At 36.7% G+C, this 12971-nt stretch overlaps 1 protein-coding gene across 2 annotated transcripts; it reads right to left on the bottom strand.

The window, feature by feature from the left end:
- Positions 1-6287: 6287 nt before the first annotated feature.
- LOC147549889 (peptidyl-prolyl cis-trans isomerase FKBP16-1, chloroplastic-like) lies at positions 6288-12696 on the bottom strand. Of its 2 annotated transcripts, none has more exons than XM_086670884.1 (11): positions 12496-12696; positions 10143-10252; positions 9467-9558; positions 8218-8276; positions 8001-8111; positions 7857-7891; positions 7119-7212; positions 6951-7011; positions 6805-6850; positions 6646-6716; positions 6288-6507 (listed from the first exon to the last, which is right to left on the bottom strand). In XM_086670884.1, exons 2-11 carry the CDS (start codon positions 10210-10212, stop codon positions 6430-6432), a joined length of 717 nt encoding a protein of 238 aa, XP_086527010.1. In that variant the 5' UTR covers positions 10213-10252; positions 12496-12696; the 3' UTR covers positions 6288-6429. The 2 variants fall into 2 exon arrangements, with proteins under 2 accessions (XP_086527010.1, XP_086527009.1); XM_086670883.1 differs by having other exon boundaries at positions 7119-7215; positions 12496-12695.
- Between the last annotated feature and the right edge of the window lie 275 nt (positions 12697-12971).

Raw genomic sequence — 12971 nt, forward strand, 5'->3', positions numbered from 1 at the left:
GCTTTTCAGCAAAGGGAAAAGAGCATTCATCAAATATAACATGTCTAGAAATGTAGACTTTCTGAGTAGACAGGTCAAGGCATTTGTATCCTTTATGGGTTGGACTGTACCCAATGAAAGTACACCTAGCTGACCTAGGACTCAATTTGTCCTTTTTATTGTCTCCAAGATAAGGATAACACAATGAGCCAAAGACCTTTATCATGGAGTAGTCAGGAGTCTTATGAAACAACATTTCATATGAAGTTTTGTTAGAAAGTACCTTAGTAGGTGTCCTGTTGATGATATAGGCTGCAGCATCAAAAGCATGAAACCAAAACTGCTTGGGCATTGAAGCTTGGATGAGCAAGGTATTGCCTATGGATGTGACATGCCTATTCTTCCTCTCAGCCTTCCCATTTTGTTCAGGAGTATAAGGGCAAGAACTTCTAAACAAAATGCCATTTTTGTTTAAGTATTCTCTAAAATCTCCTTTTGCTAGTTCAGGTGCACCATCTCCTTGAAGGCACTAGATAGAAGTTGAGAATAGTTTTTCATAGTGTCTTTGCAAGTGAAGGAAGCAATTTAGACTATCTGACCTTGCTTTCATGGGATATATCCACACAAACCTGCTGAAGTCATCCATGAACAAGATATAATACCTTATACCTGTTTGTGTAGTGACAGGTGCAGGTCCCCATATGTCACAGTGGATTAATTGAAGAGGAACAGTGGATACACTTTCAGATTGAACAAATGGTAATCTATGACTTTTGCCTAATTGACATGAAGAGTAAACAGAAGGGAAGTCTCTTGAGGTTAATTTTATCTCTTTCTTCTTTTCTAAGTCTAGGACAATCTCTCTTGATGGATGCCCGAGCCTATAATGCCAAGTTTTGGCAGAAGCACTAACAGAGTATGCTTCTTCATCTTGGTCTTGGTGTACACTATGAGGACTGATGGTAAAGTCAATGTTGTAAAGGTTATTGATCATAGGTCCATCAACTAGTATTTCCTTTGACCATAGGTCTCTAATCAGAAAACCCCATGGTAGGAACTCTACACTACAAAAGTTTTCTTTGGTAAACATAGAAATAGACAAGAGATTCTTTTGAATAGATGGTACATGAAGTACCTTTTTCAGCTCAAAGTGAGATGTGCCAGCTATGACAGTTGCTTTCCCTGTGCTATCAATGTTCATTGATTTTCCATTTCCAATGAGAACTCCATTTGTACCTTGATAAGGGGTACTGTCTCTTAAGTTCCCTTTTGAATGGGTCATATGACTTGTTGCTCCAGTGTCTGCAATCCACTTTTTATCTTTGGTGCAGGAAGATGAGAGATGTGCTTCTTCTTCAACATTGAAATGTGCTTGTTCCTCTTCTTCTATGATCTGGTCTGCAAAATCACAGTCCTCATCTTCTTCTTCTTCTTCTTCAATTTCTTGCAAATGTAAGTTTGCAAAATTTCTCACAAGGGGTTTACTTGAGGAAGGTTCTAAAAAGTCCTTGAATCTTAGTCTGCATTGCCTTGCTGTATGTCCCCATTTGTAGCAAATACCACATGGGACAGTGGTGAAATCAAAGAAGTTATTTCTTGTTTGATTTGTGTTTGATCTGATAGCCTGTCTGTTAAAATTTCTTGTTTGATTTCCTTCTAAAGTCTGATTTTGACCTACCAATCTTTGATTTTGGAATGGTGATCTCATAACATTCTTGTTTTGGTATTTCTTTACAAAGAAAGCTTCATTGTCATCACTTGATTCCTGTTCCTTTAGCCATTGCTCATGATGGATCAACCTACTTCTTAGTTCAGTAAAGTTGAGAGCTCCATCTCTATTTTGGACAGCTATAACAAATTGAGAGAATTCTCTTCCTAATCCTTGAAGAGCAATTCTTGACAATTTCAAATCATTGACTCTATCATTTACTGCTACTAGAGAGTCAGCAATGTTCTTGATCTTACTTAGATACTCAGAAATTGATAATGACCCTTTCTTAATATTTTGAAGTTTGTTTCTTAGGGTCGATTTCTTTGCTTCAAAATCTTGAAGATAGATCATTTCTAGGTATTGCCATATTTCTCTAGCTGTTTTTAGCCCCAATACATCAGAAGCTATTGATTGATCAATGGTGGCTTTAATACAGGCCTTAACAAAACTATCATTCTTTCTCCATTGAAGATAGTTTGGATTGACTACATCTCTACCTTCAATTACAGTAATTTGTGGTGGTTCTTGATAAGTACCATCAATATAACAGACTAGGTCATTTCCTATTAGGGCATTCTCAATTTGATCTTTCCATATTAGAAAATTTGATCCATCTAACCTACTGGAAATTAGACTAGTAATATTTGCATTGTGAGTAATTTGATTTGGATTAGTATTCATACCTTGATGTGGATGAATTTCCATTGATGATTTATCTCGTCTCTGGTTCTTTCACACAGAAGATTGAGAAGGAAGATGATTTGCGTCTCTGGTTCTTGCACACAGAAGATCGAGAATAGTTATGATTTCGTCTCTGGTTCTTTCACACGGACGATCGAATTCTTGCTATCGAAAAGAGGAGAAGATTAAAATTCTGATTCGTTGATTTGCAGAAGATTTTAACTTCTTTCACTATTTGTATTTCGTCCCAATTAGGTTTTCAAACTTATTGATTTTGGAGTTGAAGATCACTATTAGGACTCTGATACCATGTAAACGGAAGTTAATCAATTTGATAACTTTCTTAGTCTTATTACAATCCAATCTTCTACTTATAGATTTACAATGATATTCTAGAGAGAGAAAGGATGAGTAAGCTAGCTACAGATTAACTAACTAAACCACAATTAGTTTAGTGACTAACTGACTGTAACTAACACTTAAACATACACGTGAGTTTCACACGCAGGAGGTGAGTGCCCATAGAATCTGGTAATTCAGTTTAGTCAGCTATCTTCTTACTCTGCTTCTTCTCTTGATTAAGTTCTTCTATCTCACAGCTTTTATTGTTACTTTTGTGCAATTATAATCTTTTGAGCGTTGCAATCATCAACATTTGGTAGCAGAGCATAGTTGTGGGTAGATCGACTGAAAAAATCTGGGCACTTACGAAGAGATTATAGACTACGAAAAGCAAGTCTAGAAAATTCATAAGCTGATTTGCGAGGACATAAAACGGAAACAGAAATTTCATTCCGACAAGGGAATGACTTTTCCGGGTACAAGAAATGAAGAACCGAGCTAGCCCCAAGTATTGTTGAAGCTTCCAGAGCTACTATTGAGTGTTTCCCTGAGCCGAGAAGAACAACTCACGGTGTGTGTCGTTCCGGGCTAGCTCTGATCGTCCAAGTGTGACGCGGACCAAAGCTAGGTTGAGAACTCTCTTCCATTCCCTCTCTCTTTCCCTCCAAGAAATTCAAACCCTAGAACTCTTTTTCCAAACTCCCCCTGATTTCTTTCTCAAAGACTTAATATATCTTCTATTTGAAACTCTTGACATGGCCTTCTTAGGGGGTGCTCACAAAACCTTCCTTGTTCTTCTTCTTTCAATTCTATGTTTTGGGTTTGGAATTTGATGATTTCATCTAGAGACCAAGGGGTGTCTTCGTCATTGTCTATACATCTTTAATATCTTGGAAGAAACAAAATACCCCTCGCCTTCTTTCCTCGATAACTTGCTCCTCCGAACTCCAAGTCGACTTCTGTTTTCGCCGTCGGGTTCACCATGGACTCTACTTTTCACTCGACCATTTATTTTGATCAAAATGGCCAAATTATCCCTGGTACATAATGACCAAAATACCTTGAGTTATCGGTTGGGTCGCATGAGATGAAAGTGATAGTTTGCCCTTTTTATTCTGACTTACGTGTCTAGATCCATGTAAGCCACCTAACAAGAAAAGTACATAAATTATTATAAATAATATGCGAAACGAACTAACTAGTCTAAGTTAGGCGCTTCAAATGTGACATTATCTTGTCCCATCCGCGTTGCGGAAGGAGCGAAACAGAAGGATATTTAAAGATAGTTTTAGTTCGGTTGAGCAAGTAATAATAGAGGTCGGACATTAAGTTATTCACGGGCTTTTCCAACTAGAATTTCATAGTTGTATCTTTCTCAGACTTCTTGTTTTCTTGGGAGTCGGTTGAGCGAAACAAATATTTTTTTTTTTAATGTTTGAAGGTCGCGGGCCGAAAAATTGGTCGGCTGGCGACCTTCGCCGGTGAAGATGATGAGGTGGCGAGAAGATGAGGTGGCAGAGAGAGGCGATGAGTTGGATGAGAGAGGTGATGACTAGTTAACGGTGTTATAACGGAATCTGAAAAAGGGGCCATCTGGGTATTTTTTTCTAAAGTAGGGGGTTAGGCAGGAAACCGGTCACAAAGTTGGGGCTATTTGGGAAATAACCCTTTCTAATAAGTGTTGCTACCAAAGGAGGTATTGTGTTGATTTCATAGTTCAAAGTGTCTTTGTCAAATGTAACTACTTCTTGTCAAATGGAGATTTCATTTGCCTCTTTAGTTATGAATCGTTGGTGTGCATTTTATGAAGGTTAGCAAGGCAGAAAATGCTCAGAAAGAGCTAAATCCTTGTAGAGTGAAAGACGCAAAAGGTATTTTGATAACATTTGCAGTAGAGTGGTTACTTTTGTTTCATAGTTGATTCTTGCAATTTATGCATATGAAATTATAGGAATTTCAGACTTACTGAATTCAGATGTTTTGAAAATCTACTTGAAATTTTGAATTGGGTGAGGGATAAACATCTATTTCTATGCGTTTCATCTTGACAGTACTGGGAAAGTGGAGGAGACAAGCGTTTCTATCACAATTATGCAAGAAGTCCTCACAATCGGCAGAAACTTCTTCCAAGGTGGTGTATAATTCTTTTCTTTAACTTGCATCATTCATGATCAATGTTGTAGAGTCATATCTCTTTTTACGTAGGGTAGAAACTTGAAACAAAAATTATAGGATTTCTCTTAATACAATCCACAACTCTACAATAATCCAAAAAAATATCGTTTGGAAAAATGGACGTTTAGAATAATCATGAGTGGTTAGAAACAGATAACGTATCAACATAGATTTACCTCATATACGAACTTTAGGAAGTACACGTGTCATTCCCATTTCACTTACTACCTCCATCCTTAGGAGGAACTTCTAGACCTGAATTATAAGGTAAATTATGGGAAGATATATATATATATTCAGTAATATTTTTTCGGGTGGGTTAGTATCTGGACTGATTAAGTGGGAAGCCCAGGGTGAGTGGTATAGAGGCAGACTCATGAATAGAGAAAACCCTGAATCATATTGAATTGGGCAAATTGGCGTGGGATGTTGCATCACTTATAAACTAGTGTTGTTTATGTAACCCATTATAGAATTGGGATAAGATGGAGGTGATAGCTACTTGCCAAATTTGGACATTTGGACTTTTTCACTTCCTCTCTTCACCAAGGTTTTTGATATATTTGTAATTCTCATACTTGTTTTATCCAAGACACAAGTGTGGCACAAGATACAGGGGCCATGTCTACATATAGTTCCTCCTAGGAGGATTAATCTTTGACAAATGTAAGTTTCTCCGAGCTTAGGGAATTTCACTTTTGGTAACTATATGCCATGGCAGGACATGGGTAAATTTTGTTTTTCATTTATTCTGAATGCTCTATAGGAGGTTCAAGTGTTAAAATAATGAAAGTGAAAGAGATTAACCTAATTCAATGTTTTTCTTATCACATCCTTCCTTTTATGATGTTAATGTCTGATCTCTTTTTCTAGTTTATATATATGTAACCTTGTTTGTGATGAGGATATCTAGAAGAAAACTAGAATAACACCATTTTGATGCAGCATTTTGTTTATGATGAGGATATCTAGAAGAAAACTAATAACACCATTTTGATGCAGTATTTTGAAATGGTTTTTACGGGTTGAGAGAGGGCAAGACCTGTTCTGTTAGGGGGTGAGGGCACCCGAATGCGTCCTTGGACTCCCTAAGGCAGGAGTATCTGCCTGACCCTCGCCCAGTGGTCCGCCTGCTAATCGAACTAATATTTTTCAATAAACCCTTTTGCCAATCGGAAAAAAAAAAAAACCAATGGACATTGTAACTCGGAGAAGATACATGTGCGACCAATATTTTTCAATAAACCCTTCAGCCCCAGATTCCGCGCTCATCTCTTGGAGCCTGTGCGGTTGCACGTGCGTGTCTGCGTGCGCGAGCGCTCGTTCTCTTGCAGTCTCAGCAAGATATGTTCTCATAATATGAAATCAACTTAGTACAACACCTGGAATAAAACGTGAATTGTGAAAGCAATAGAACAAATATATTGCTATTGTTATATTTATACATGAAAGTAAAATCTGTTCTTTCATGACATCCTAAAATACATACACCGAAGAAATACAAAGACTAATCTTTCAACATAAACTTTAATGTATAAAGTTCACAAAATCTTCAAGAGTTGTACTTCGAAAATTAATGACTCCTTCACGTGAGATAGAAGGCTTCGTCTAGGTCCAAACTGAAATCAACAATATAGAAGGGCATGTCAATGGATTTTTATTGGAAATGGTAGTCTTATATATGAATCTGTCTATCACTCTAACAAAATAAATGATCCGTTCACATAAGCAATTAGTTGAAGAAAAAGGGAAAAAACCTCATCTGGAACAGGTTGCAGACTTTCATTAATGTATCCGACCGAAGGAGGTATCAGCGCTCTTCTTTTCCCTGCAAATTCTCTAGTCCAAATTAAATGACGCGAATAATTTTTGCAACAGCAGATGCGAATAGGTTTTTTTGGAAGTAAAGATTTTACCTCCAGCCTTCATGCCAATCAAGACTTCCTTCAAGCCCTTTATAATCTGTTAAAAGCATAACTCAGTCAATGGATTTTTATCGGTATTTGATAGTTCGATACTCTCTATGTCAAGAAATATAAGATATGAAGATAACATAACCGACCTTCTTTTCATCAAGAGGAAGAATCACAGGCTCGCTTTCTCCATTGAATTGATCGACAGTACTGCCATAATTAGAAAGGTAGAACAAAATAAACATTTTGAACTATTCACACTGCAGAATTCCACATACAATACAGAAAGAAAGAAAATGATGTAACAACACTCTTACCTATGAACAAAATATCCATTTGAACGTCGACAAACGTAATTAACTTCAACTAAGTCTCCTTCATGAGCTTCTCTCCCTTCTCCCTCAACAACATCTTCTAGGTAGAAATTAACATGGAAACAAGTATGAGGTGTTAGATACATTTGAGTTGAAAAAGGCCAAAACGAGGGCACAATTGTCCACTCCACGCACACATCTATATAATAAGAGGAATCAGTTGATAGGACGTTGTCCCGGTAAAGCTTATCCTTCCCCTAACGGCTACCGTAAGGATACATTTGGCTTAGGAAAGGACCTTATACTCCGTTAAGGGCGGGAGGTCAATGCTATCTCTCTTGGCTTATGTATCAATGTTTATAAACAGCTCATTTTGGTTCTTTTGACCTAGTCCATGTTTTCCAAGCTAGCCAGACCTAGGTTTGGATCCTGGCTCCGCCCCTGGTTGAGCGCTCTTACATGATACAACTAACAAGTCTCACAATAGCACCACCACTATAGCATACACATAACTATATGTATGGACCGACCAATGCTATGCCGCACATAAACGACACATCGTAGTTTATGCTCCTATTAACGATTTTTTGCAAATTCGCATAATCAACCTACATTCAATATCTAACATTACTCAATAAAGAGACATGCAAAAATTACTAACAAGGAGTATCCATGTTGTATAGTTATCTCACATAGTAATAATCATCATTTCAAGAAAAAAAAAGATTTGTAATTTTTTACCTTGAATAATCAATCCATTGGCCTTCTTCTGAGACCTGTATGCTTCAAATTCAGAACCCCATTTATCAATCAAACTGGTTTCCTAGTGGGAATTTAATTTTAGGGTTTTAAGAGCAAAAGGAAAATAATACAAGAGCAGCTTACCTAAGTAGTTGAGGTTGAGTTGTATCAGGTATTGTTGAAGCAGCAAGAGCAGGGTGAACAGATAATGCAGTGAAACCAATTGACTCCAAAACCAGCTTTCTCCTTGATATTCTGCTCACTAACTTAGTCATCAAAATTGGTTTAATATTCAAATAAAACTAAATAAAAATATTAATTTCTTGAAGAATTGCATATTAGTGTGAATTCAAGAACTTGCTTTGGAGTTGTGAGGATGGGTTTGCATTGGATTATGCTTTTCAAAGTACAAGCATCCATCTGCATACATAAAGAGAGAGAAATGGATAAGCTAAAGCAGCTGTATATATATGCTGAGCTGTACAATGCTAGAAAGCCTTCCACCAATGAAATTCTGAGTTCCATATCTAATTTGAGTTCCTTGGTAATTTTTTCTAACACCAAAGTCAATTTGGATATTTAAGATGATGTGGCCAAAGTTAGATAGAGGTATCTATTGAGATGTATCTATTTGTCTAACTAATCTAGTGTAAAATACAGACCAATAGAAATCAAATTTTAGTGTCCTTTTTTTTTTGCATTGTAAGAGATTTGCATGGGAGATACAGAGAAACTGGAGATCTACATTCTACCACATAGGATTTTTTTTGTTAACACTACCACATAGGATTGATGATTACATTTGAAACTTGACACACAAGACTAATATAGAACTTTTTTTTTGCGTTGGAAATGCTTGCACACTAATTTTCAAATTTGGATATGGCACCCCTCATTTTCAAATTCAGACGTGTCACGACATCTTTATGATCATTCGATCATGTTGGGAATGAGTTTCATGTCAAATAAATTTTCAATTTCAAAACTAATTGCGAGACAAAAAGAATCAGTGCACGCTGGAAATTAAATGGCCATCTCCGGCCGCCTTAATAGGGGTGGGACGTTGACCTGAAAATGCTGGTTGATGATTCTAATTCATGCTTTTGGATCCCATTTTTCTATAATGTTTGATTATGTTTACAAGTTTCAACTCATCTCCTAATTATTCTGGTTGAACTTTATCACGGGTATATTCATATCTGACCCTCTAGTTTGTCATATTCTCAGTTTGATTTTTTCCTTGCGGTTTCTTCTAAACTCCGTTACTGGTCACTTCTTTTTACCATATTAGCCCTCCTCTAATTGACCCCGAATCTCTCACTCCTAAACCTCTTTCTTGTTTTTTACTTCTTCTTCTTTCTCTCTTCTTTTTCATCCTCTACTTGTAATGAGCACCTGCCGACGCCCGACGACATATGCTTTATTGCAACTCTAAATCCAAAAGTGCAATGTAGGCAATAAAATTAGTTGATCTAAGTATTCTTTTTCTATTTCTAAAATTTTAACCATATAATACGCAACCTCCAATTTAATAGTTATATGTTCTCACCAAAAATTGACAACTTCTTCATTTGATAAGAGAAATAGAGATATAAAAATAATCGACTCACCAAAGAACTACATCGCATAGCCAATCGAGCACCACGGATAATGAACCTTTGGCTTCCAAATGACACTAGAGATTTCTTGACGGTCAATCGCCCTAGGGAATAACATAATTTCAAAAACGTCATTAAGAATGAATTGAAATTGTGTTTTTCTTTCAAATACTGAATTACAATAATACAGTAGACATGCCAACAACTGGAAGCCCAATTGGTAAGTGCATCTACTTTGCAATGCGGAGGTCCCAAGTTCCATCGGGCTTTAGTCCACTAGTAATTCGACAGTTATCGTGCTTATCACATCAATGTATCAATGCCTTTGTAATGGCCATTGTAGTCAATATTCAAAAGAAAAAAAAATAGTACAATTGACATCATATATGAAATGACTTGGATACATCGTAAGGATAGAATATGTTCATAATTACCAAGAAACTACAGTAGAGAAACTAGTAAACCCTAAAGACAATAAATACCACCTTAAAGGTCATACTATACAAAAAAAGATTTGATTTCTTTTCTACAAAAAAATAATATTATGATTATAACAAAAAAAAAACAATTGTAAAACCGAATATAATATTAGAGAAGCCAATGATATTTTATATTGGAAATGGATACTCGTTCTTAGAAGATCAATCACAATCTTGAACCAGCATGAGAGAGAAGGAGATATATAAACCTGTAACTCTGTTGAGGAAGGATGATTGAGGAACATAAGCAATTGTTGATGTAAATGACATACAAGACATCTCTGATCAATAAAATGGATGGAGCAATTGTTCTAAAACCCTAAAAGAACAAAAAAAGAAAAAATAGTAAATGATGGATTCATCGTCGTTATAAAGGCAATTTGTTAGAGAATTAGCAGGGGATTATTTCTTGTGATTTACTATTTTATATTGCTTTCTTGCTCTCCAAGTCACAAAAAATAATAATATTTGGCTGGAAAGTCTGTAGTCGGTTAGGGGTAAATCTGGATTATTCCGATTGGTCAATGCTAATCTTTATTAGTTTTATTTACACCTTGTTTACACTAGTCACTTTGGTGAAACAATTGGTCCAACCTAGGGGTGGGAAAAAGGCTGGCAAGCCCGGATCCACCCGATGTGTCAGTGAGCGTCCGGTGTCTGAGACAAACACTACCCGTCCTGGCCGGTAAGTTTAGTCGGACGAGCACGGACAAAAGGCTCTAACCGGCCTTCCGTCCGAGTCTGACCAATAAGATCAATCGATTGATATTTTCGACTTACTTAGGCATTTTAATCGTATATAGAAAATTCTAATCAATTAGTATAGGTAGCATTTAGATTACACACTTACACGCATGCACATGGAGTGACTACGTTTCTTATTTATAAAATTTTGTATTTCTTTCGTCTTAAAGAGTTCACAATGTAGGACTATGTTATCGTCACAAATAAGTTTTGATCTCTACAGTTTAATCTCACATCACTAGTGATAAAGGAAAAAGTGATTGAGGTTTCTTATAAAAGAGTTGAGGGATAAAACACTCTTGGTTGGGGTAGGTTTATAAGCTTTGCTTCGGTGAAATCTTAATAAGGATTTTTTATGGGCACTCAAACAAAAAAATAAACATTGTGCCCGAGTCCGCCCGGTCTGGTACTTGGATTGCTTGATAATTTAGACGGGCTCGGGCGGGCAACAAACAATCAAACAACCAAATGTTGTCAAGTGTCCGCTCAATTTGTCCGGAAGAGCAAGTGACCAAACTACCCGTGTGGTCGGTTTCCACCCTTAGTCCAGCCTATTGAGCAAATAAAAAGTGACGTACGAGCATTTCAGGTGACTTTGGACCGTCAGGTTTGACGTTTCGGCTAGCAAGGAACAGAGTTTGAACTTGGTGAGCTTTTTAAGTTTCAATTTCAGTCCTCAGAATGTGTCGTATTCATTGCGCCATCCTCAAGATAAATAAACTGGACCGCTGATCTTAAATAAGGAGAAACTGAAACCCCCGAGTTTTTAAATGCTCTTTACATAAATCCCCACCTTTATTTTATAATTACTAAAACCCCCATATTCCGTCAGATTTAAGTTTAACTTTAATATTTTAAATATTACTTTCTTGCCCCCCTTACGTTTTACTAGCATAACGCCACCTTTACTAACAGATTTACATTTTACAACAGGTTTTCGAAATGAAGGGACAAGATCAAAATGAAGGGCCAAGATAGTATCTTCGCTCAGACAATGGTTCTTGCTTATAACCTAAAGCAATACTATTGACTCATCTAAAAAATGACACCCTCTAAAATATAAGTTAAGCAAAGAGAGCTATAAGTTTCTTCCATTTTATTCTTGTCTCGAGCATAAAAATTCCAGCATATTCGTAAGGAACGTTATTGTCAATTACAAAGAAATCAATATAGCCTATGGAGAAAGGAACAGACAAATGACCATAAACATACTAACAGGGACAACATAGCTTATATGATCGGGCACGTAGTCATCAGTATGGCACAAAAACTGACCAACAACTAATTAGAACAATAAAAACAGTACTATATAGGGAAACTTCAGTTTTATGGTTTTAGAGATACAAACTAGAGGCACAGAGTGTTAGGATTTCGATAAGAAAGCTCTTGAGAATCCCCTATATAATCTTATTTCATATATTCATCTGACCATTGTTCACCTTGGAGTAAGGTTTTACAACCGAAACAAGTAACTCTTGTGCTACTGTGTGATATATTGCTTTTTTCCTATAATTTATTTTCGGGTTTCTTATGCTACCTTAGAACATGTGCCTATATTTTCGAGTGACTATTGTGTTCCTGGTGTTTAAGGCAAGTATAGATAGAATCTCATAGAGAGAACACGATTACTATGAATTTCAGTAACTGAATAATAACATTAAAATAGGAAGAAAAAGAAGTGAACGAAATTTACCAATGCCTTGCCTCTATAAGGTTTGATGACAACAGAAGGTTTCTAAGTTCGATAAACCCTAGCTCGTACTTACATCAATTTCAGACATAACCTAGTAGTTTGAATGGAGTGAAGAGAGAGAGTACCTGGAGAAACCCTAGCTCAAAATCGTTAGAGAGAGACAGTACACCTTATTGACTTCCTGATTTTCTATTGTTAGAGAGAGTGAGACAGAAACCCTAGCTCCAAATCGTTAGAGAGAGGGAGAGAGTTGCATTCACCATCGCTTTGGGGAGTTCAACATGGAGGTTGGGGAAAAATCGATTTGGAACTCCTTAGAAGCTGCTGGGAGAGAGGGTCGGGGTTATAAGCGCCCATACGATTTTGCTCGAAGGCGCCCCAACTATTTGGTCTAAGAAAGGCTTTTCCGTAAATCCACTCTCGCCAACGGCGTAAATCCATTAAATGTGATGGAATACGGGGGGGTTTAGTAATTATAAAATAAAGGTGGGGATTTATGTGAAGAGCATTTATGAACACCGGGGGTTTTAGTAATTTTCCCTTTTTAAATAAAAAAACAAACAATTAAAAACCCTAGAAACACATCTCCTTCCTTCCCTCT

The sequence above is a fragment of the Eschscholzia californica genome, unplaced genomic scaffold (assembly GCF_041429995.1).
Source record: "Eschscholzia californica isolate CP2 unplaced genomic scaffold, dmEscCali1.0.p SCAF_3, whole genome shotgun sequence".
NCBI classification, from domain to species: domain Eukaryota; kingdom Viridiplantae; phylum Streptophyta; class Magnoliopsida; order Ranunculales; family Papaveraceae; genus Eschscholzia; species Eschscholzia californica.